The following is a 26,614-nucleotide window of genomic DNA, read 5'->3' on the forward strand; positions in this document are numbered from 1 at the left end:
TCAAAAGAGAATTCAATACAGTAATACTCTGTACACTGTAAAAAAGCACACACATAGACCAATAAAACTGATGGAGTTGCATTTTCATTATAGGGTGTTCTCTTACTAACAGAGTCTAATTTGAAGTTACATAGGCGAAGTAAAGCAAAGATTAAGTTGCTACTATTCTGGTGAGATACTAAATTCAACATGGATCTAAATTTTAGAAGATTCTTGTATAGAATCATTCTATCACAATTTCTTCTCCTCCAGAATGACATTCAGTGACCCCTTCCTTGACTGTTTTCTTTCTTAAATATAGGAAGAGGAACTAAACACTACTAGTACCGACAACACTTTTTATTACCGTAGTAGGGCAGAAGCCTAAACTGTGGTGGTTTTTTGCTTTCACCTGAGTGAGAGTCAAGAGTATGGATACAAATTTCAAGAACTCCATCATTCAGAGGACTGTGAGTAATGTGCTCCTCAAAGACATAATCCATGAAAACTCCCAAGCAATTGACTCAGGCACAACTGTTTAACTAAAAAGAATTCTTTAATCTAAAGGAATTTTAAACAGAAACACACTGAATGTAGTACAGCTCTGGAGACAATCAAAAGCAACACGGTACTGCTACAGTCAATTTCCCACTGGAAGGATATAATTAAAAGATGACTTTTCAACACCTTCAACAGTGAGAAACCATTGTAAGGAAATGAAACTTCCTTGGAACACAGAGAAAACAGTAGAAGGAAGTAGCAAAAGAAAGAAGTTTGTGTACCGTTATAGGAGATACGCTTACAAATGGCTAAAATGCTGGCTAAACTTTGTGCAACTTACTTTCAGTAGTTCTGAGTTAAAACAAGGCTATTTTTATAAACATGAAGTCCTTTGTATTTCTTAGCAGACAGCAACTAAAGTCTGAAATTCACAGGAAAATTTGGTAAGATTAAAGATTTTCCTATTAAAAAGGACAGTTTGTCCAACTTTCTATTCCAGATCTCTAGTCAAAGAGAAGCATATAAGCAAATCAAGAGAGTTTCTTCAAAGAAAACTGTGCACTCTGAAAGGCCATTATTTCCCATTGTGGCAAAAATTTATGGTTAGTTTCACTGAATTAGAGAACCATCAGCAAAGAACACAAGCATGGAAAAGTGACCCACTCTTGGCAAAGTACATTGCAATCATTCAAATCCTGATAAGCAAAAGCAGGCTGCCACCAAGAAGCCCACGACAGATGTTTGCAGCGGTTGCCACAAAGGTGCACCACCCAATGCAGAGGAACGCAAGATACAAGCCTCATGACAACACAGTGTCAAGAGTATCCTCAATCTTAAGAAAGGAGTCTAAAACATTCCCTGTGGGCTCTGCTCTACATTCAAATACAACAGAAAGGTATCTTTCAAAAAGATGAGTATCTAAATGATAGGCTGATGTTAAAAACATACTTTCAAAGCGCATCCCCTGACATTACAGAAACGTAGTAAGGTCTTATACAGAGAAAACTAAAAAGAATTAGCTAGTTTGTAAAGCATCACTTTTAAAACTCCTTGTAGATAGCACTGACATAAGTTCAACATCAAATAAACGAGCTGAGTGTCCCAAGAGATGGATGTTATCCCATTACTGCAGAGGGAGATTTTTGCGTCTAGTTCAACTAGCCAAAATGGCTGAATGCCTGTAATGTCCAGAACCAGGTTTATACATATTGAGTCACACAAGCCCTTCTCCTATATGAGAACCCTACTGCACCATATTTAGCCATGGCTGGTAGAGGACGGCCACGGATCAGTTAGGATGTAAACGGACCTCAGACTGGGCCCAGAAATCGCCAGAGCAATGAATGCAAGACAGGTACTCTGGGGGTGCTCAGGCATTGGGATTACAGCTGAAAACAGTTTTATTGTAGGAGAACACAGCAAAAGGATAATGCAAAACATGGTACCAGGCTGCAGCAATTCCTGAATGGAGAAACACTGTTCTAATAAAAAAACCCACTTACTCCTTTAATGTTATTATGCAGCACATGGTGGACAAAGGAAAAACCCCTAGTTTATGTTGTAATGAGATACAGTCTGAATAGCAACCAGCACCTAAAAAGTAGATAAAAGTCCTCCTCTTAGATTGCAATTCTCTAATTCCATTTGATGGGTATAGTTTTTGATACTTCAGTAAACAGCTGGAGGACAGCAATGGCTTAAAGGCTAACAATGCTCTAAGAAGTTTAGCATTTAAGATTAAATTTCCAAAGTATACAGCAAGTGAAGGAGACAGAAGTAATGAAAAATATGAACACTGCACTCTTTTCTCATAGGTATTTGCAATGGTTGTAGCAAAGAAGAGAGCACATATTTCACATTAGGACAAAAGTAAGACTAGTCAACATCATTTTCACTTGTTTGCACTAGATTATGACCGTTTCATGCCAGAACATGTGATAATATGGTTGAAGAAAAAACAGTAAGCAAGCTATTTGTAATTATTTCTCTACCACAAAATTATCTTTCAGGATACAAGAGTCTAATTTCTCAAGAACAGCAACTCCTTTTGACAGCATAGTTATAAAACATGTCTACATTTTTTTTAAATAAAACAACTTTAAAAAATAAAAAAAAACCCAACCTTCAAAGATACTAGAAAGCAAAAAAAGGCAAGAAAAAAATATATCCTTTAAAGTGTAAACCAGTGACAGCATTTCCATTACAAGTGCAGAACATCTTTTTTAAACTTACCTCTCCTCCGTTAACATACTCCATCACAAAACACAAACGATCCTTTGTCTGGAAGGAATATTTCAAGGACTTGCAAAGAAAACAGCAAAACCAAAGCAATTATCATCTTGTATTAACCTGATTTCTTGCACTTAAACTGTAACAAAAATTCATTTTATCCTCTTAAGCAGACAATTCTAACTTAGTGAGACCTTTCAGAGTAACTAAAAATTTAACTCCCTATCTGGAGCTTGGGATGAATTAACACAAAAACCTTCATGTCTTCCATCATCTCTGCCACATGGTCGCTGATATAAAGACATTATGCTTATAATAATACAACACTGAGTAGTTACTAAAATACACAATTCTATACTCCACTTCTTACTGCCATACCTGGTACCAGCTATTCTCACTCATCATATTTTATGATGTTCACTTGCTCTATGCCCATAAAGAGAGAGATTACCTTATTCTTATTAACTTCTCCCAAACAAAATCTTAAAAGTGATCTTAACCTCTATCCTGCTTTCATTTCCAAAGCAAGGACTCTCTAGTTTCACATACTATGCAATGTTAAAAACACTGAGTGCCAAATGAATATATTAATTTACGTATCAGTTTTAAATTGCAACAAATATTATCTTAATTAAAGTTTTTGACTTATCAATGTTGATTTGATTTTGCTGAGAAAAATGATACCAAAGAAAATCTACAGAAGCAAGCTTGGCCTAAAAGAAATGAAATGCAGTAGAATTACACATAAAAAAAATCATTAAGAGACTCATGTGACTTAAATACTGCATGTCTCCTTAAAATATTTGTTTAATAATATCAGAAATATATAAAGATACAACTGCAGTTACATTGGTTGCATGATTTGAATGGAATTACACCTGCTCCTGCTTACCTTTACACTCTAATTCTTAGAAACTTTGGGGGATCTCATTTGTCTTAAATGAATTTCCATGCTTTCTAAGTGGTTTATGATTCTCTAAATAGGAAAGCTTCCATGTTATACTTTGATATTTTAATACAAAAAAAATAAAATAAGTTTTCTCTATCTTAAAATGCATGTTAATTATCTTTTAAAATCAATGAAAAGATTTTCTAATATATTCTGAAAGGAATCAGAATTACTTCTACAGAAGAAAGTCAGTTGTAAAATTAAAACCATTAATCATAATTTGTCAAAAATCTCAAAATATCTTCTTTACAATATTTTCCTTCAATTAAATATTAACTATATGAAGACAAAGATACTGAAGTAGTGGGGTTTGAGTTTTGTCACTCCATGGGCTACTAACATTGAAGAAATAGGGCGGGTTTTTTATCATTTTATTTAATTGTTAATTAAGTTTTCTTGATAAAAATTACTTACTTGACACTATGTGAAATCAGTAACTTTTATTACAAAAGTGTTCATATACAAAAATCACAAAAATTGCACAACAGTTACATTCTACAATTAAATTTGTTTTCAGTGCAGTTAAACTTTACAAAATTATTAGAAACCTTATTTCCGAACTCTTAAATAAATACATATTCTGATAAAAGATATCATAAGCACCAGATGGTTACTGCTTGTTTACAAATCGTCATGAGAAAGAATTCAAAAAGTATCTGTAAATTATGTTCATAATGGAATACCCATCATGTTGAAAATTACCTGCTAATGTACTTAAAACTAATTCCTAATACTTACTGTTAAAAAAGGGTGTCTGGTGTTTTTCAATACTCTGCTTTCTGTAAGCGTATGAGCCACTTCATCCTGAGAAATAAAGAGTAGACAAAGTAGGTTTGAATTAAGATATAATTTTGTTATTTAATTAATTACAAGGAAAAGGTCAACGCATGCAGAAAGAGAAAGCTACAGTACAGCTTTGAAAAATGAATGAACCTGAAAGAAACGTGAAAAATAATTCATGTTTTTTGAGAAAAGATTTTAAAGTAAATTTAACTTCGGCAATATAAAATTTAATGTATTTTACTTGATTTTCTTGTTTTTTCTATTCTTGCTTTAAAATTAAGTCTTTAAAGTTTATATCCAACGCAGAGAAAGATAAAATTATAATATTGGATTTGATAAATTTAAAAATATAGTTATCACAACTTCACAGTTCTGGTATGAATCATCTGAACAACATATCTACAGAGAGACTGAATCAATTTGCAAGAAACATACACAGGTAGTAACTGACAGGCCACTATAAAACCTAGTCTAATCTAGCCTACCATTAAGTAAAACCAGTTTTCCCGTTTTTAAACATTCACTCGGTCTGGTGTTTGTTTTTCTTTAAAATCATGTAGCCATACAAAACTGCCCCCCCTCGTGTGCCTCGGGCTGTCCTTACCATGCAGCTGGGGGGTGCTTCTGGAGCTGGGGCCGCCCTCCTTCCCCAAGGACGCAGGCCTCCTGCACGGGAGGGGGCAGATGGCCACACACCACCAGTGTTTGTGCCAGGGGAAGCTCACCCGTGCTCGTCCCCCGCTCCCTCCGCAGCCCGGGCGCTCTCGCCATCCTCCTGGAGGCGAGGAGGAGCCTGGAGGGGCGAAGCGAGGCCCAAGGGCAGGGCTATGGCCCCCTCACGCCACCAGCTTCGAAGGGAGCAGGGGCCGTGCAGGGGCGAGGGGAAGAGGCCTCACCCTGCCCTACAACGGCGAGCACAACCTGAGGACTAGGAAGAAAAGCAGGGCACTTAGGAGGTTCATGTGAGGAATACACAGCCATTTCATGCAATTCTGCATGTAATAAATACATGCTGTAAATCCCCCCTCCCCAGGCTGCCAGGAGGAAGACCTAAAACGCCGGAGAGCCACTGGGCTGGGCTCTGTAGCGCTAAGCTCCCACCGAGTGCTATATTATACACAACTGAAGACAAACTTAGTGCAACTCAAACTTCAACCATAATCGCGCAGAAGTAAATATATTTAGTCAGCGTATACTTTATTATTTCTACAAACAATATCAATATGACATTTCTGTACTACACATGCTTACCAGACTATGTTCTGAAGATAAGGTATAAAAGTATAAACAAGAAAATAAACACAGATGTCAGGACTTTATTAAACTTTTTAAATTGTCGAAAGAGGCAGTTAAACAACAACAACAGCAAAGTCAGTGGTAATAAATTATGATGCCATTTAACCGACCAGTATAGTATAGTGCTCCAGTGTATACACTACAACCACATACTGGGGAAAAAACAAAAAACACACTAAGAAGAAAAGCAAGCCTGAAGGTTTATTTATTTATTTTTAAACCTCAGTGTTGACCAGATACGGGGCATAAAAAGCTGGCAATGGCCAGGTTTTCCAGCATTGCCTCAGAAGTTTGTTACACTGGTAGCAATTTCCTGGTATGTGTAATACTAAACCACCCTGAAAATTCAGGACCAATAGATTTAGTCTGAATTGGGCAGATGCTATACAACCTTCTAGGTACATCTGTCAATGCATCACTTTTCTGCTTCGTATTATGCTGTTACAGGTATGACCTTTTATACTATACATTATATCACATTATAGGCTGAGTTGGGACTGCAGATCTAGTCTACCTAGTGACTATATCCTTAGCACTGATCTCCAGTTAAACGTTATTGATAAATCCACATAGCATATTTACACACTGACTGGGCTAGTCAACTAAATTCAGGCTCAAGTCTGCTTTTGGTTTTAGTTTAGGGAGGAGTGGTAAAACTGGTATTTGGTGACTATAGGAAAAAAACTTGATCATCACCCGTGAAGATCTAAGCATAGTCTATATTTTTATTCTTTCAATAAAAAGTTTCTTATCAATAGACAACCATATTATGCAAAACAAAATTCCAGTTCTGAGGAAGTCAAATCTAAAAGAGCAAGATGCTCCCATTTTCATCACAGGATAAAAGGCATCTTTCCTCACACACTTATTTTCTTGTCAGTCTACAAATAGGCAGAAAACCAGACCCTGACTTAGGGGAGTGCCAGGTCTGCCCAACCTATCACTGAGCTAGCTTTCTGTTTTCAGATAAACAGATCTATGAACAGTTGCATTTCTGATCTCTTAAAAGTTTCTCTATATTCATACATACCTGTATGAACAAGAATTTTTGCTCAACAAAGTTATCCAAGAACCAGTTTTAAGCCTTCTAAGAATTCTGTGATACTGTAGCAGTCAGCAAAGTAAAAGGAAAAACCCAAGACTTTCAGAACTTTGTATTCCATTGATACAAAGAAACAAGCTGAAATGCTCTGAAGGATGGAAGAGTATAAACAAGAAGCAGCATAACAGGAACTCATAGCAGTCAGAGTCCCCTGAGGCCCCCCTGGGTGCCACGGGTGAGCAGAGCACTAGGGAAGGATGTCAGGCTGGACACTGGGCAGTAGCATGCAGCAACCAGATAGACTCCGAGACCCACAGGGCAACGCACAGAGACTGCTGCCATATATAAACTCTTAACAGGAGGACCACTGAGATGCTCGCTCCCATACAGAATCAGAAGGATACAAGTGATACACTCTTTTCTTTCTGTATCTCCAGATTATGAAGAAGAAAAGGGCACTCTGTCGATGTCAGTGCTGACTAGCCTGCCAATGCACCAAGTCAGCTACTAAGGGCACGCGGAACTCGCAGGTCAGTCTCTGCTGAAGACATAAATTTAAGTCTCTCCCCCTACACCAGGGCTGGTTTTAATGAAACTCAAAGAAATGTAATTGTCTTTGAGCTTTCTACTCTTCTATTAAATTCAATCGAAAATGATCAACACATTCATAAGTTATTAGAAAGTAAGTGACAGATGGACAAATGAACATAGATTGCAAAACTCTGTAAACCCTGTTTTCATAGGCCAATAGGAAAATTAGAAAAATCTGAAGGATATTTTAAAATAAAAAAATATGTAAAACATAGTAGTTCCCATCCACATTCAATTTTTATGAATATTGGTTTTGTTAGCGCCAAGAATTCAGAAATTTCAGTCAGATCCACCATGCCTCAAAAACCTCCTTACTTAATAATCAGGATTATTTTTAATTATGTCTCATGGTGATAAGAACATGTAAGTTTCTTGCTGTCAGCCTGTTCTGTGCAAGTGGGATTCAAAACTTTAGAATTGCTAGAAACAAAGCTCAGAGTAGATAATCTTCAAGTTTAAAATTAGCAAAATCATGACCAAGCACAAGAGCTAGTAACACTAAACCAAGTTTAAGTGATGGGACAATGCCAGTTTAAACCGTTTCTTCAGACATCAGCTTCAGACTTTTCCTGTTCCACAAAAACTGAAAAAAATTAAATCATTAGTCCCATGCACAGCAATCTTATCTAACATAGAAGTAACAGAGCACAGATCCATTAAATTAAATTGCATTTATCTGAATAAACCTGCAGTTGACTTACAAAAATGTTTGAAGTAGGTAATATACCCTACAATGCACTTTTTCTTGTTTTAAACTCAGATTGCACTATCTTCCTGCCCAGTGAACTCTCTCAATGCTTCAGCACACTCTAGATTATAAAACACTGGAAAAAGATATGCAAAATGAGTACACACTTTTTTGAATTCTTGTTTTCTGAAGATACACATATATTTCCATGAAACTCAGTTACCATCAAAAATAAACACACCTTGTGTATTAGATATTTATTATTCCATTCAAAAAAAAATGACCCAATATTAAAACTATAACCTTCCTTACCTTTGCAATAATTACTTCTTTTTTTAAAATCTTCATAGCATAGTATTTTCCACTAGCCTTCTCTCGGACCAGGATAACTTTGCCAAACGTGCCTTTGCCCAGTAGTTTTAAATAGTCAAAATCATTCATTGTCTGTAAGGATCAAAGAACAAGGATTAGCATGATCATACAGTTCTAGTATGCACACGAGTGTGTCCACCTATAGCCAAATACTGTTACCAGTTTACAAAAATAGGTACCCTTCTATGATTAAGTTCATAGTAGTTAAGTGTATCCTTAAGCCACTACGATATATTGTTCAATAGTATTATTATAGTTCTCTATGTCAACTACTGCACAGTATACTACACACACACACTTATTTTTACAAAGCACACACAGAACAAAGCCTTAGCCTATACCACCTTTTCATGAATGCTCCCCATCTAAGAAAGCTCAGCATCTCCTGTATTACCAAGGACACAAGAACATGGCACATCAGCAGGTTTTGCATAGCACCAACACTGATGGCTCTTTTGAAACATAGATGATCCTCACTACAATATTATATCAGTAAGACTCTACAACACTCCTGCAACACCTGCATTAGAGGTGGACTTTTAAAAATTTGAGTATGGATTACAATTACGTGGCTTTTACATTAATCAATCTGGCTCTGAGAAGAAAGAGGTTGCAAGTTTTCCTCTTTCATGTGACTCCATTATAGTGACTGTTCAAGAACCTAGTATCGCCCTAGTTTTACAGGTTAAAGGTAGTACATCCAAGAGCTGGTTCCACCAACAGACAATTTGAATCTAGTAGGTTTATCAGGTCAACTGGAGTGTCACACACAGGAAGAATATGACCAGATCCCAAAGCAGTTTACACACTTTCATGAGCATGAAACTTGAGTCAATAATGACTTGGTTCTGCAAGTTCATTTCACAGCCTGTTCAGAGGCATCAACACTATGGTCTATGCAAGGATGAGGATGTAGGAAAAAATAGCACAATACTGAGAATTCAGTGACTGCACAGGGTCACCCTGTATTGACAGCAGTGTTTCTTTGGCCAACTCAGGGCCAATCACTGTCTTCCACTGTGTGTTTCCACAGCACATCTTTCAGCATGTGGTGTTACTGGCTTGGCTGCAGCAACATAAAACTACACACAGATCATTAAGGCACCCAGAAACTTTGAGGAAAGCTGTTAAAAGCTCTGAAAGACAATGCACTCACCTACTCCTGTTATAGTACTGTCCTGCAATATCAATAACCTTCCCTCCTTTGTGAATAATACACCTCAAAACATTTATAAAGAGTAATTATACTCCAAGTCTCAGTTTAGCTAAGTTAAATATACTTAATCCTGTTATATGTAAGGAAAAGAAAAAATTGTGCTTTATCTTTCATCATCCTAGTGTCTCTTTCCATCACTAATTGCAGTCTCAGGCAGTTTTCTTGAATACTGGAGTTCCAGATAAACTTCTACTTGTGTCTTCCACTGCAGAATTAGTACTTTCCTTATCCCTACCAGAAACACCTCTTATGTGCCTACATATCTCGCACACACTCAAAGTGTAGAGCTATTGGGTATATCCCCAGTGTGCATTCACAAATAGCATCAGCAAAATATATTCTCTCTTGTGAGAAAGAATAAAGGGCAAAATTTCCTTCTGAAATTATTTATTCCTTTAAGGTCAAGTGCAAGATACCATTACCGTGGATCTGAAGTTGCTGTCGACAAACTGTGAAAATAATTTATGCAATTGCTCACTCAGAGTCGGTTTGAAATCTGCTCACACAAGGGGTAGAATTGGAGTTCCATCAACCACATTAATGCTGTAATTCCTGAGCTTTTACGTGTTCAACCTGCAACTTAAAAGCTGCAAAATGTCTCCAACAGACTACTTAACACCTGGATAGCTGGATATTTCAAAGCTTAATTAAAGAGAAAATGTTTTCCATATATCAATTTTCTAGCTATATCAGCAGAAATTAAATCTTTTTCCCATTTTTCCCATGTAATGGTTGAACGGGAGATACTAAGGAAACTAGCCTTGGCAAATTCCATTCTTTGCAAACACATAAACATACTTTAACATTCTGCAGTGACAGATCTTGTTTTGCTGCCAAGAACACCTCACATCAGGAAGAACAAAACTGCATTATCCCAGTAAGAAAAGTGAGTAACAGAGATTTCAAAGGCTTGGTATAGTTTTTATCTAAAACAAACTCACTTTACACAAGTGAGTGTAAAGATAAAGTTTATGACCACAGAAATCCCTAAATGGTCAACTTTTCCAAAAACTAGTATAATGCGTTACAACTAGTGATGCATGTTTTAGTATGTAAAGTTATGATTCAAACACTATGTGGCTACTAGTGCTTAATCAGCTAAGGTAAGACTTCAGATATCACAGTCAGTGATAGCTCTTTGATAACCACGAAGCAAAACCAGTGGAAATGGACAGAAACACGTGAAAAATCCAAAATGCATTTAAAACACAATTCAGGCAGAAGATGAGTAATTCAGGGCAGAATCCACTGTATCTTCAGTCATAAACTATCACATTCCCCAACAAAGAATGGCTAACAGCTTTACTGATAAAGAACACTGAGTTAGTGACCATAATAATTTATCACATCTAACAGTCAATAATTTATGGGATCATAAGCAGCTTCAGAGGGGTAACTTCTTCCCATAATTCTGATGTTCTTTGAGAGGCTGGACTCAGAAAAGGACCGTCAGAGTCTGAATAAAACCAGCTCAGAAAAGCAGCCCTTTGCCCGCACACAGAAAGGATCTTGGCTCAACTGATCATAGACATGGGTTTGATGCTAAGGGCAGCAAGCCAATCAAATCGAAAGACTCATTCGCCCAAAATTTGCTTACATAATGTTCATCAAAGCAGTCATGAATCTAGCTGCAAGATCAGTGAAAACAAGTTAAAAAATATATGTATATTTATAAGAGGAAGGTAATAGGGGTTGGGGTTTTTTTTTTGAGCTGTGGCTTAACAGCAGGTTATGGCGGTAGTGCTAGTTCTAAGAATAAAGTCTCCTGATGCTCTCAATCTTTAAAAGCTCAGCAGAAGGCTTAGAGATGATACGCAGTGCAGGGTAACTCAAAAAGTCTGCCAAAGAACACAAGACCTTGGGAGATAAAAACACAGATGCCATAGCTAAGGGTGTACTGAAAACTGGTGGAAAAATGGAAATACTTCCTAAACCTGAGAGATGTTGGTAAGCAAGTTTGGAGGCTCCCATAAGATTGGATTCTTTCTCCTTGATGATTTTCCAACCTTTTTTATTCCTACCAAGCTCTGAGGATTGAATCTTTTGCCTCATCACATTACTTTTTGGTTTCCTCTGAAAAATCTATTCCTTACTCATTCTGCACCCTGCAAAACAAATTTGTAAATAAAGGAAAAAGCAATGAAGCTACAGAAAACTGCACTAACCGAAGAACTGTATGATGTTCAGCCTTCTGTAAAGCCTATTTACTTCCCTATGGATGATCTGTTCAAAAGAATACACCCTAGTACAGGTTTTGAAAATTTCTACCAAGGAACTCAATTTTTAGAAATCCCTGGCTTGCTCAAAGATTATACCACTTGGAGGTTTTATCTGACTTCATCAGGAAGAAACTCTACTTACAAGGAATAATACAGCAAGAAATGAAAGCAGCTTGCTGAGAATTTCTAGTGCTCTGAATTTTAGTGATGCTATTACTCTAAAACTTAAGTGGCACACTGACACCATTTAAAAAAAAAAAAAAAAAAAAAGTGCTTTTGGTTCTTCCAGCTAATCTGCCCAGGGATATCACTGTCATGTCTGTTCAAATCAAGTTCCGCATCCTAAGCACTGTTTTCTTCATAAACCTTTTGCTACCTTTTTAGAGAGCAGGCCCACTCCTCTCTGTCTTGTTTCTTAATCTGATTATGCTCTTCTACTCATATGTATACCATCTGGTGCATGCACAAGCAAAATTCACTGGGCTTAGATGTAAAATCAGGTGACAAAACAAGCTTGTAGGACACATTGTGAAAAAATCCCTAAAACAGAAAGAAATCCAATACCAAAAAAAGCAATAAAAATGCATTAAGTCATTATAACTGAAATGGTTCTGATTATATTAACAACTACAAAAGCTTAAAGAGAAGCTTTTCAGAAACATTTCTACAGAACAGTAACGGTTCTAAAAAAATATATTTTTCCAATTTCAATTAACACAGAAGGAGTGTCACCTTCCCGTCATTACAGTCACTTAAGATTTTTGATTCCAGAAACTTATGAGAATCCTTCACTAAAATCTTCCAACAGTGAGAAATCTGCAGTAAGATTTTTGAGTTTTGGAAAAAAAAAAAAATCTTGTGGTCATCAGTATGCTCTTCACTGGCTACGAAAACTCCATTCTGCACTATTACTCAGTATTGAATATCACCATTTTTCATTTCACCTTTGTTTTGTAGAGTTTCCTTTTGGCTTGTTGCCAAAGCCGTTAAATATTCTACAGCACTTCACATGCACTGTCCCAGCATCTTATTTCAGCATTTATTAAAGCGTAAGCAGCAAGACAGAAACAAAACTATCTTCCTCTTCCTCCTGTTCTCACAGCCCCTTTTGTTGTATGGGAAAAGGCACTGCACTGTGAACAAGGAAAGCATACATTCCACATAAACTACTTACATTAGACAGCATTAATTCTGACACCTTAAAATGCCTGTTGTTATGCGGTGGTTTTGTACTCTGCTAAGAGGATACACAGGCTTGGAACAGTGCTCGGATCTTTAATAGAGCAAACCCAAATCCCTTCCACATAATCACACTGCCTCTCAGAAAGACTGACACATCTCGAACGCTGCTTCTGTCTTGCTGTCACTTATCATATTTTACCCTGGAGCACAATCATTAGGCATCTATGCTGCAAGGCTAAAAGTTCACTGTCAACCTTACAGTGTACGATGAGAGTATTGTTATGGTTGTATATAATTAGCGGGAAAAGGTTAGAAAATTGCATACAATGAAACAACATGGAAGAACTATGTTTGCACTGCAAACTCAAGTTCTCAAAAGTTAGGACATGACAGAAGTAAGATTTCCTATGACACCTTTGTTATACTCATAAGGGTGTAGTTTTCAGCCACTGATTTTTCTGATTCTTGGTTGATAGAGTACAACGAATAAAACATGCTCTACGAGTAAAGGCACACATTCGCTATTTCTTTTCATTGTTCATCACTCAAGGGCATTCAGTTACATTAGCTGTAAGACACTTGTTCTGTCAGCAGACTTCTACTTAGTTTTCTACAGGTTTCACTTCTAGCTAGAAAGAATGAAGCCAGTCCTATAGAAACAGGTTATTATTTCTCATACAAATTCAATGCATTTCTTGAGTCATGTCAATTCTGCACAGTAGTAGAGACACATCCGTTTGAATGATCCATTCTCCAAAAGTAGCCCATACTTACAGAAACACAGGACAAAATGGAAACACAAAACAATAAGCAAATTTTTGTGTGACACTGAAACTTTAAAACATGCTCTCAGTTGTGTGTTATAGCCAACAATGTACATATTCCTACTTGTGCGAAAAGCTGTGGACTGAAAGAAAAAAAAAAAAAGTTTTCTCTTACTTCATTGAAAACTAAAGCAGAGCTATTTTCCCAGATAGCAAAAGACAAGGTCATTAAAAGCCAAATCCTGCTAGTCTTTCTCATGCAAATGATCTAATTTGTACTAGATATTATTTGCATGAGAAAGGGGGCCAATCTACTTGTCTAAAGAAAATATTTTATTACCATACTTCTAAAAGAGTAAACAAACAAAAAGGAAAAGATGAAAATATTATTCAAAGAATAAACAGAATGCTAACATGTGCCTGAACAGTTGAACTGTGTTTTTCAGAAGTGCTGTATCAGATAGCATAACAAATAAATAAAATGAGTAGTTCAGCTTTATTGAAACAAAACAAATAAGTGCTTGTAACACACTGAAATTTGTGTAGAAACACTATTCCCTGTACATTGTTTTACCCATACCCAACTAGACCATTCTACAAAAGTTTTTACATATTAGTCTTGTCAGCTATTGTTTAATGTCATTACCTTTCTTTTATGATGAGTTGTTGAAGCATCCATCTCTTCTTCTCCTATATTGTCTATCTGTGAAGTTGGACTACAGTTCATCCTCTCTTCTTCTTGTCTCTGAAGTCTGTCTGCTACAGCCTGGATTGCTTCTGTCCATTCTTCCCTATCATGAATAAGCCAACATCCCTATTAGAAACTCACAAAATACACCCAAATAAATGGTTTATAATGTTCTTCACATGCTACATTGCTGGAATGTTCAATTCTCATGTTACACAGCAGAAGACTCATACAAATTAATCCCTTCAATTTCCTTCCAAATTCTGCATTATGTTAAACATGGTGAAGTTGACCAGTGCTAAAAAGGATCACTGCACAGTTAATTTCAAGAATTACCAGTGTCTGATTTTGTAAATATTTTAAGAGTGAAAGTTTGAAAACACTTGCTCCAGGTATAATACAGCTCAGAGCATAGAATGTCATCTCCTATCTGATACTATCTGATAATAGCTTGCTATCTTAAGAGACATTTTGGTATTCGCCCTCACTGCAAGACATGTTCACAGAAAGTAAACAAGATTTATTAAACCATGCTGTTCGATCAACTCCTTGTCTGTCTCCTCTTAAAACTCAACTTGCTGCCTAATTTCAAATTCCTTTGAGAAAGAAGCCCTCAAAAGGCAATTAAATTCCTACAAGTGTCATAAAGCCAATGGCTGCACAGAGGGGCATGCCCAGATGAGTGTTTCCGTGGAGGGACAAGCAGGGGCAGCTGAGCCCATGGCTATTCTGCATGCTGGCTAACCAGCACAGATACACCACCTGGCCCATCTGCACACCACAGCCCCACACCCAAGCACAGTACCTGCTGGTTTTTGCTCAGCCAGCAAGGGATAGGGGAGGAGTCTGGTGGTATTACTGAATGCAGTAAGAGGTACTATGCTGCATGCACAGAAGAAAGATAGGGTGCAGAAACAGAACCAAAGTAGAATTAAAAAAAAAAAAAAAATCTAAGGGAATATACTAATGAAAGAGAAACAAGAGAAAAAGCAAAGTCGTTGGTTATTTATGGATGCAGATAGTATGAATAAAGCCAAATCATAGTATTAGCCTCGATAGGACAGATGCCCACAGTGGGATCAGTACATCTAACCAGGGAAACAGTATAGAACATTTTAGCAAGGTACACCATCCCATATCTCCTACATGCTTTTGGTGCATTATAAAACATGAATTCTTAAGAGTTTGTGTATGGTTACTGAAACAAGAAAAACTAATAAGCAAACATAAACTACAACAAACATACTGCTTTCTGTGCCAATTAAAAAAAAAAAAAAAAAAAAAAAAAAAGAGCATATTAGGAGTAAAAGGCAAATTTAAGACAGCGAGGCTTCCATTTTTCAAAATTTAACACTTCAGCGACGTATCATGACATAGTTTTGGCTTATTTGTACACACTCATCCCACCTACTCACAGGCAGCACTAGCTATGAGCTCAGATAATATTTTATAGAAGCTGACAAATTCTTCAAGTAACCGTTCAGATGTGCTCAGAATGCCACAGTTCCAAGTGTTGATCGCTGTGCAGTCCCAGCAGTGACTGTGCTGAGGCTTCTGCTAAGGAACACGGAAATCAAAACAATAATAAAACCCTCACCGTTCCTCTGGAGTGTCTACGTGGAATGTCCTCTCTATGACAGTGGTCCACTGAAGACATCTGATAATGAATGTGTTTGGCTTTGGTCGCTCTGTTTTCATTAGTTGACATTCTAGAGAAATACATGACATTGCTACTTTTATACATTGCCAGTTAACAGGTGAAGAATAAAATTATTTAGATAAAATACATATAGCTTATGTATACCTCTCCAGCATGTATCCAGCACATACGAGGAAATACAGAACGGCATTATAACCATGAGTTTGAACAAAGGGTAGCAGGTAATAATCATAAGGTGAAGAAAGCAGTCAGAGGAATTGACGGAACTTGTATTGTTGCCCATATAAATAGTGCGATCTCCATTTGCAAACTAGGTCTGTGTTATGAGGCTGCGAAGAGTATTAGATCCCGGATTGCTCTAGTATGCCAAGGTAACAGCAGTAGCCACAGGCACATTTTTCCATCTGTACCTGGCAGGAGGAATATGACATTTTCCTTCAGTGGTAACCATGCCACAATTACCCACACTACTGTCACTTCAGGATAAGATTTATTGTAAAATACCCTATCTGAGAAAATTCAGATGTTGAAACTAGTCTGATTATTAAATACAGAACAATCCCACACATGCCCCCAGTGGGGCTGCCCCAAGAGCTCACCTAGTTCTCTTTGTGCCCCAGGGCAGAAAGAGGTCTACCTATGTTATTTCTCAGAATTATTTCTCTAAACGCTTTCTGCAATCCCTGAAAAGTAGCAATTTCAAAACCTCTGTAAGCAAACTATTCCATCCAACTATACAAAAATTAATTATTTTTATAGCTGGAAGATTTTTCCTAGCATTTAATGCAACTGTTCCTATCATTTAAGCATATTGTTTCTTGCTGTATTGACTAATTTCTTTTATCTTTTTGGCAGCTATCCCTTTTAGACATTTAAACACTGTTTTATCTCTCTTCAGTCTTCTCTGGACTAAATCAGTTCAACCAATCTGTCCTCACAGGCTGTGCTCTCAGATCCAAAATCTTCCCTGTCACACAATTCTAGACATACAGTAGACTGCCTATTACTCCTTTGTCACAAGACCACAACACTGGTAATTCAGGCAATGGTTCAATGAAACTGTGCATTAGATTTTACGATGTAGCATACTGCACTAAACATTACATCTGCAAAACACTGACCAACTAGAACTCTTTATTCATGCAAATATTTAAACATTTTTGTGAAGTTAAAGTTACTGTGTCAAAAGCGTAACTTGTTTCCCTGCAGCTACCATAAAAGAGACACAAATACCATATCTCATGCTCTGGAATGCTATAAGCTATCATTTGTACAAAGCTGATCCAAATCAAATGTGCGATCAAAAATGATTTATCACCTTAACAAATCAATCAATAATGAATATAGCAACAGACTTTCTGTTCACTTACAGTGCACTGTAACTTCCTTTTAGTAGAGCTACCACCTAGCAGTTGACCCACACCTTTTACTGTGATGTCGTTGACTATTCTTTAGCATAAAGCCTAGCACTTATTCTTGGTGAATTATATTTTAGTTATTCCAGTTAACGTCAATGCTTCACAAAAATCATATGACATGTACCACTTCATAAGGCATGCTATTCTTTCACAGAAATAAATTATATTGGCTTAACGTAATTTTTCTTCACAAATTCAGCATCCTGAAACCTCAACTATCACCCACAATTTTACAAGAACGTGTTTTAAATATTCTCCAAGGAACTGCACCAGACCCAGCAAATTTCTAAACATCCAACATACATAAATACCCTGTACCTTGCCTATGCTTTTTCTCTTATGCCTTTGTTGCCGGTGTTAATTGTACAAGATGCACACTCATAGCTGACCTTCTGAAATGCAGCTGCATACTGAAAATACATTAAAGCAATTCACTTTAATATTACTATCTTGTAACAAGCTTAAAGCCTTAGTTCAATGCACTGATTTGTAAGCCTGAAAACCTGAACAATCTGGGACACAAGTATCTAAGAAATGGCCTCTGTCTCCATGATATAAAGCCACAGCAAATACCAGCAAATTTACTTGTACTGAACCATCCTTAATACAGGCAGGAAAGAACTGACATTAGGGGGTCTTTGTGAAGATGCCTTGATCTAAGAACTTTCATGCATACTGCAATTTTTTTATTTGAAAAAGCAAAGAAGGGCGGAAGTGGATATGTCTGTCAATAGGATTTTTTTCTGCAGTTCTGCAGAACATCTCAGAAGCTTGACAGTCACATGTAAGAAATGAAAGAGGAATAAAGGAACTATTGCTTGATGCACAAACCTACATATTCACCATACTATAAATTATATGTAAGTCAGTTCAAATTATTAAGTAAGTCAGACTGCTCACTGGTCAAGGAGATGACACTACATTTAACAAACCTGCATACACTGTGGCGACTCAAATGCGAAAACAGTAAACCAACATCACTGCTTTTAAAAACTCAGTTAGGTCTTGGATGGAGAACCATCCTCAACATTTAGAGGAAAGAGAGACAGCAAGATAAATGGACACCGGAAGAGGGAATTTAACACAAAAGCTGGAAGAGAAACGGGGAGGACAGAAGCAGATGATGGGAACTTGGGGAGCATGATGAAGTGGAGCTGCTTAGGATACTTAACCAGGTCGGTAGCTAGGTGCAAATATTACTCATGAGATCAAAGAAATCCTCATCTTCAGGGATATGGTTGAAGTCCAAGTTATGATCATGATGACAGTGAGGCTAGGGTTAACAAGCTATTTGTCTTCTTAACTTCCTCAGCTGTAGCTCTAAGGAATGTGTTGGGCTACCTTCACAACAGAAGAGACTAGAAGCATTGTCTGCTCTAAGATTATCTCATCTTACTCCTGACAAAACCATCCTCTCATCTTTAATCCTATCACACTTCAATCATGTAGGCTGAAATTTTCTTTGCTGGGTGTCTGCCTAAAGCTGTATGCTGCTGGAAAATACTACTTTTTGGAGATGAGACTTAAAACTTGGCAAACCAAGACCTTTGATATCCTTTTAGTATTCCTGTGAAAATGTAAGGCATCTGGCCACACTACATGTGGGAGAGATAAGAGTGCAGTGGGAAGAGGGTAAAAAATTACAATAACAATTACTAAAGCATAAAATCATTGAAAATTTATGCACTGAGTATAATCCAGAGGCTACAGCTATCTCCTGCCTCTACACCTGGTAAATGGAAAGCTCTTTCTCCTATATTCATAATGCCTTATCCTCCTCCTCAGACAATATGAAAAAGAAACTACCTTGTTGAGGCAAAATTCAATACGGAAACATGGCATACAGCAAGTTATTTACAGAAGAGATGTCGGGAACAAAAGACGAGGGAATAAAGAGAGAAGAGCAGAAATGGGACAGGAAAAAGACTGGAACCTGTGTGAGGATGAAAAACTTGGGGGAAAGCTAGAGTATAGCAAAACTAGAGTAGCTAGTTTAGGAGAAGGAAGGTAAAAGAAGCTGCCGGGGACAGAAAATTGAGGTGACTCTGTTACGACAATCTGAAAGCAAAAATATATGGAGTCAAACCTACAGAGAAGTCTGTACCGATTAAAAAGCACCACCTCTCCAGTGCCTATAAAGGAACTGAAGATTTTTAATTTCACCATTCATTTTCTGATTCCAAATACACACAAAAATGCATACATCAAAATATAATTAATTTAAGTTTGCCAACTCAAGCATGCAAAAATTGGAACTAACAGAATTAAGCCTGCCTATGTCCAAATGCTATCTATAATATGGTTTTAACCTACACATATACAATATATGTGTATATATACATATATATGTGTATATATAATAAATACTATATATAATAGATTAAAATATTAGTATGTACATTATGTAAATCTGTATCTAATATACAGGTGTATTACTGGTACTATTATATTTATTTTTTTCAGACAGTCCTGAAAGTTATGATATGCATTATTAACAAGAACAAAACATACAGATGCATATACCAAGCTCTGTAACTACCAAAGAGTATCTACTCTCTGAGTTTTCATTAGATATTATTAACTAAATCAATTAAAGGTAATAAAAGATACCTTAGCGATTGAAAATGGCACTAAAAAAAAAAAAAAAGCCATTTCATTTTCACTGAAGTATGTTATTGAAAAATAATATGTAGCTAAATTTAATGTGCTTTTTTAATATTCTGTTAAAAGTGGCTAAAGATTTAATTTCCTTGTGGAAGGTTAAAATTGAATATGTTTGTATCCTTCGCTTCTGAAGTAAAAAGAGCTTCAGAAAGAAGTGGAGGACCAATTTCTAAAAGTGGTATGCTACCCATCCTTCTCAAGTAGATAAAAGTAACTGAAGTCTGCTGATATTTAGTACACCCACATGCTTCATGTGCTGCTGTATACAAATGTATGGGATAAACTGCAACACGAATAAAAACTTGTCTGTGAACGTCTTTCACCTACAGCTAGAAAAAAAAAAAATCTATTAAGATGAATAAGTGCTGTAATACACAGTTACTGCTAATTACCAAAATATTTTTCTACTAATTACTGGAAAAACCGAGGTAGTTCTAGACAGAGAGAATAGTTTGGAAACTACAAAAGCACAGAAGAATGAGTGAAACAGGCTACTGAGAGCTGGCTCCAAACGCTCGAGTGATAGTTGGGTCATTACCAAGAGTAGAGAACACTCTACCATAATGTCTTCAAGTTTGCTACTATACATAAACATATGTAATTAAAGGGCTGAATCTCAACTCAAAACAGTTGGAAGTCTAAATTATCATTCAAAAAGATGAGTAAGCCAGTAAACAGACAGACTCAACTTTGTGTTCTTGTATGCTAGCCATCTACAACTTGGAACTTCACATTCTAATCCTAAAGCTTTCTGTCTTGCTGGGATTAAACATCAGTCATGAGAATTTTCCCCTTTAATATTAGAGGGGATGAAAAAACTTGGGGGAGGACACTTGCTTAAAGCAGCAAAAAACCAAATCAATAACAGAAACTGACAATTCTCTTCCAACAAGTCTGTAGCATTCATTTGTCCATTTTGGTTCTATACAGAAAATGGAAAAAAATCAAATAAAACCCGTATAAAGAAATGCAATGGATGCTTCTCAAGTACTGAACTTCTCTTTTTAAAACAAAACAAAACAAAAAAAATGCCAGGTATATATCAGAGGTTAACTTTCAGTTCCATATCCACAAACAGACAATTTAAAATGTTAGACTATCTTTTTCAAATAACTGCTACTATCTAAATTAAGTAGTTATGCTAGTTAAACTCTCCTGAGCAACTCTAACTACAAACTGTATTTCAAAACGTTCTGTTTACTTTACACCATTCTGAACCACAGATGACAAAGTTTGCTTGAAGCTGTAATTACTCTGCAAAGCTGGGAAGCCAATTAGAGGGCCTGAAACCTGCCAGTTCCAAAAAAAAAAAAAAAAAAAAAAAAAAAAAAGCACAGATCATCTGTTCAGATTTTATTAAAAAGTTTAAAGTTTGAATTCTATAACTTTAACCATATAATCACCAGTGTTCTTTTCCTAAATACATTCATTCAGCATAAAAAATAGAAAGAATACTAATACCATTTTATTATTTCATATATGGAAGCTTTCAACTTCAGCAGAATTTGTTGATATGGCTAGACAAGAATACTAAACATACAAGCAGCCATAAAATATTGCACTAAAAAATGAACAGAAGGTTGCATATTTGAGAAATTATTCCTAATACAAGCTGAGTTTTAGCACAAAAGAGAACTTCCTGTGACTATCATACGATACAAGAGAAATAGTATCAAACCACTGCTTGTTTAGAATATATGCACTTTATATAGTGCTATCTATATGTCTCTATGTATCTGTTTGCATTACAATTTAACCTTGATTTCTTATTTTTCTCTTGGTCTTTCCTTCACAAGATAAATATTTTTGTCCCAACCTTTGCCTATTCAGTTGCTACTCCCATTTTTTTTTTCTCATGTCAAAATTTAACAAACACACTGTTTTCAAATACCTTTTTCCATTGCTGCTACTCTACACTCCAAATCCACACTCTCCTCTGATGACCTGTCTTGTTAGACAAGTGGTAGGCAAGTAGCAGAACTAATATACCATTTTCATAACATTGAGACAGATACACCCAGTGTTGTGACATGCTTTTGTTCATATACAAATGAAAAGCTATGGCTTTTACATGTATGTACAAATATACATTTATACTCACATAAACCCCCCTCAGCTTGATTCTCTCTTAATTCTCCTGCTTGTTACCTATTCTCTAAGGGAAATCTACTTTCCTGAGCCTTTCCAAAAGGCTCTGTCTTTTCTCACTACATTTTATCTATGGGGAGTATGACCCTAAAAGTAAGTTCGGTCACACAGACATTTATGTGAACAATTTCATAGCCTTTCTTTGGTCCCAACAAATGTAGTTTTCCCCTAAAAATGTCATCCCCAAAACTGTCGAACAGATCATTTTTCTCCATTGTTCCTTCGATCATATCACTCTTCTCTTTGAATTCCTCATTTCTTACCCAGCTCTGTCACATCAAATATAAGTAGCTGTTCAACACGGTCTGTCCCCACAGCCTACCCTCATCCTTGATATCACCCTTCATTTAGTATCAAAATGCCACTCATCCTTCTACTGTTCCAATTTCAGCACAAAAGGATTTGTAATTTCTCTCTGTTTGCCATACTGGTTTCTCTTCTAAATCCTCCTTAAAACTCTCCTTCACCATGTCTAAAAGAACAGTAGGGAGGGAAGGAGGAAGAGAGAAAAGAAAGGAGAAGAGAGTAAAAATCTAACCTTGACAATGGATTAGTTGTTGATGTGCTGAGACCACTGCCTGTACTACAGGCTAATACTGTCTCATTGTTTTCTCATACTCCCCCCATCTGTTTACATCCATCTGCTGTCCCTTGTTTTATATTTGCAATTTTAGTATTTTGGAGCAGGGACTGACTTTTTGTTCTGTATGGGTAGAAATCCCACTTCTGTGGGGCTTGGCTCATGACAAGTACTTATATGTGATTTGATGATACAACAACATGCATGCCTGCATAAGAAACACAAAAAAACTTAATTATATTCCTTCAAGCTGAAAAAGATCATCCTTGATGCACTTCATCATACTGGAAAGTCTTTTATTTCCAATACTCCAAAAAGTATTGAAGTAGCATCCATGTCTTTCTGTCATTACAACTAGTTTGCCATTTGCCCCTTCATACAGAGGGAGAATGAAAATAGGAGATTTCTGCATGTTATTGTTGGGTTTTGCCTGGGGTTTACTTTGCTTTCATGAAAGACAGTAAAATTATACATCTCTGTCTTTCATGCAAACACCTCTATTAGTGCAACTAGAGGTATCACATCAGCATAAAAACTCTCAGACCTGCCTATAAACTTCGAACCGCAATGCCCATACCAGGCCCTATTTAGAGATAATCGAAAACTACAATATGCTACACTGGCATCTGAGAAAACAATGTCCATTAAAATGGAAGGATGAGACCAAGGAACTCATTTTCATTCATGACCCAAATCAACAACTGAATCCAAACATCTAAGTCAAATGACAGAATACCAACTACACCAGTTAGAAACCATTCATAAACTAATAAGAAAGCCTCCCAAAGAAAATTACTGCTCCAGTATTCCAGAAAGCTAAACATTACCCCATCCAAAAGACAGTAATACTGGTTTTACACATTAAGATCTGAGTTCAAATTTCCATAGGTACACTTGCATATGCAGTACATTGCAGTACATTACACATACACTGTCTTTTTCTCCCCACAAGTATTTTCAGTGTTGAATGAACATTATTTATTCAATTGCACCTTTATTATTTTGGAATGAAATCTATACTGTATCTACAGTTACATGCTTATCTCTGGGTTCATGTCATTCAGTGTTGACAATTAAAAAAAAAAAAAACTTGGACTTTAAACTTAAATCTCATTGAAAAGTTAATTGTAGAGTCACACATAAGGTTATGTCTAATGCCAAAGTATTTTGATGCATAATTCAATCTCATTTAAAACATACATATATATTCTCCTATCCATTTCTTTTAGAGAGTGTCTTCAGATTTCTTTATAGCCCTAACATTCCTCTGAAACCTTTCAATTTTCATGTTTTAAAGATTTTTAAATCTTCAAAATAGTACAATCTTGTTTCTGGCCCACTGAAAGATTAAGACTAGGAGAAAGTAGCACAGCTTCTCCGTTTAGAATAGCCAAGGTTCATTGATAATCATTTCTGCAGAGAAAAATAAAGTAACATAAAATAAAGGAAAGGTTATAAAAGGTTACCTTCACACAATAACTAAAATTCACTTTTTCTTTTCAAAGACAAGAAAAAGGGTAGCTGTACCACAGAGTGCTTAGAAAGCACTATCTTTCAAGATAGGAAAGAAATTCCAGGTGACATCATTTTTGGCCAAAGCTCAAAGGCTACTGTGAAGGGATACAGCTCTTCCCAATTATTCCCCACGTAAAGATCAAAGTGAAGGCAAAGGGCCAATTCTTAGAGATACCTCATCCCAAATGTGCTATGTGATTACCTACATACTCATTGCATATGTGAGAAGTATTTTTTTATCAGTAAAGCCACAAACATTCCTCAAGTAGAAGTGAAGTAGAATTCTTCCCCACTCTGCTTTCCCTAATAATGATGACCAAAGACCAAAGTGTTTTACACAAAGCAGTGTTGATTCTACTTAGACAACACTGGACCAGTTAAAAACAGTGTTATGAGGTCATGTTGGTTGTAGCGGGGCGGGGGGGGAGGGGTGTGTGTGCTGTCACCAAGGGCATACATTCTGTTAGCCAGAGTACTACTTTTGTTCCAAAGCATCATAACGGAGTTCTAAAAGCCACTAAATTTTTTTTCAGGCCTCTGCCTGTACAGAAAAGTTATACCAATCAAATCCAAATTATTTTTAAACTGGTTCTGACTGCATAAATGCCTAAGCAAAAGCAATTCACATTAACATATTTTATTTTGCAGTTGAAGTGGGCTAGGAATGCACACCCACTCAGTTACCGTGACTCAGTCAATCAAGAGCATCTCTTTAAGCTACAATAGCTGGATTACTTGCAACTGCTTGTCGCTACCTGAAAAGAGCTGAACTGATTTTGAACCCACCAATTCAAGTAAGATCACACTTCCGAATTTACCTCTGAAAACCAGTATTGACCAGTTTTAATTTTTCCACAATAAATTTCCCCCCAATGTAATTACATTGCCTTCATTTATCTTTAAGCGTATGGTTAGATACCACAGCACAACTTTTTGTGAGTCCGTGTCAGGGCATGAGCATTAAGGAACTAAAAGCATACTTCAAATACACAGTGCTCTCAACTCCCATAGTAAAAAAGGCAGCTATGTTTGGTGTAAAATAAGCTGGCTCCACAGGAGAGAAACCAGAGCGATTCATACATGCTATCCAGTGTCACCAGATCTGGCTGATTTGTTCACCCCTGCAACCTCGTTGCAGCTCTGCAGATGCAGTGCAGGGTGCTCATCACCACCTTTCGCACGCGCCCGAAGCGGGAGAGCAACAGCCACGGGGAGGCAAAGTGAAGCCCCTGTCCTGGACACCAAGGGGACCGTTGTGTATCCTTCCCTGTGGCTCACCTCCATCCAGCCTCACTCTGTCATAACCTTCAGTCAACTCTGTTTTGCCTTCAGGAACACATTTATGTTCCAAGGAAGAGAGACCACTCACCTCCATCTCAGGCCCACGCGGTTCCCTTGCATTTCAGGTGGCCATCAATGGGCTGAAGCATGCGTGCGCTGCCTCAGGCTTCCCCTCGCTACCTAAAGTGTCTGCCTGCTTACACACCCACTTCTCAATGCCTTCCCCCATTTCCCCCCAGATCACCCCCGGGAAAAGGGATGGCCTCTGAATACTCCATCCTACAACAAAACACTACCGAATGAGAAAGGCTTTACTAACAAAGATATATTTAGCGCTGGAAGCACTCTTAGTGCAGTATGTAAAATAACTTCATTCTCTCTGGCCTTCCTGTCATTTCCAATGGAGCATACAGACAACATAAGACCAGGGAGAGAATAATGCTCAGCTGCAGGACTTTAAAGTTATCTTGGAAAAAATCAGGGACGCATTCTAGGGAAAATGATACTACGCTTGGGAAAGAGCCTTTTCAAAAGGAAGCCTGATGTCACAGGAGTGGAAGACAGCAGACACTGGTGGGAAAATATCCATGTAATGGAAGCACCTAGTTTGACAGAGCTGGATATAAAAGTTTTAAACTACAGAACAAGTATCATATAAAGCAGAGCTGTGCAAACTTTCCAGTGTTCAACTCCAACAGTACTCCGAAAATAATACCACAACCTTGGCCTTTTCTGCTTAAATAACAAGCTGTAAGCAAGAGCCAAAGATGTCTATCATTTGGAGAGCAAAAAGTAGACTGAGACCACACTCTCACTTTACAGATAGCTACAAAGATTACATGAAGATAG

The 26,614-nt window shown here is 37.0% G+C and overlaps 1 protein-coding gene across 2 annotated transcripts in view; it reads right to left on the reverse strand.

Moving 5' to 3' along the window:
• The window catches only part of AKT3 (AKT serine/threonine kinase 3), a 144,140-nt gene that overhangs the window by 44,213 nt on the left and 73,313 nt on the right, over positions 1-26,614 (reverse strand). For both annotated transcript variants that reach the window (XM_026844478.1, XM_026844479.1), the window contains 5 exons: positions 16,097-16,208; positions 14,458-14,602; positions 8,371-8,502; positions 4,397-4,462; positions 2,713-2,781 (listed from right to left, as the gene is read on the reverse strand). In XM_026844478.1, the coding sequence (XP_026700279.1) occupies positions 2,713-2,781; positions 4,397-4,462; positions 8,371-8,502; positions 14,458-14,602; positions 16,097-16,208 (524 nt within the window). The remainder of the gene's footprint in view (positions 1-2,712; positions 2,782-4,396; positions 4,463-8,370; positions 8,503-14,457; positions 14,603-16,096; positions 16,209-26,614) is intronic.

This window comes from Athene cunicularia (assembly GCF_003259725.1).
Source record: "Athene cunicularia isolate RWA chromosome 3 unlocalized genomic scaffold, athCun1 chr3_part1, whole genome shotgun sequence".
Classification (NCBI taxonomy): Eukaryota; Metazoa; Chordata; class Aves; order Strigiformes; family Strigidae; genus Athene; species Athene cunicularia.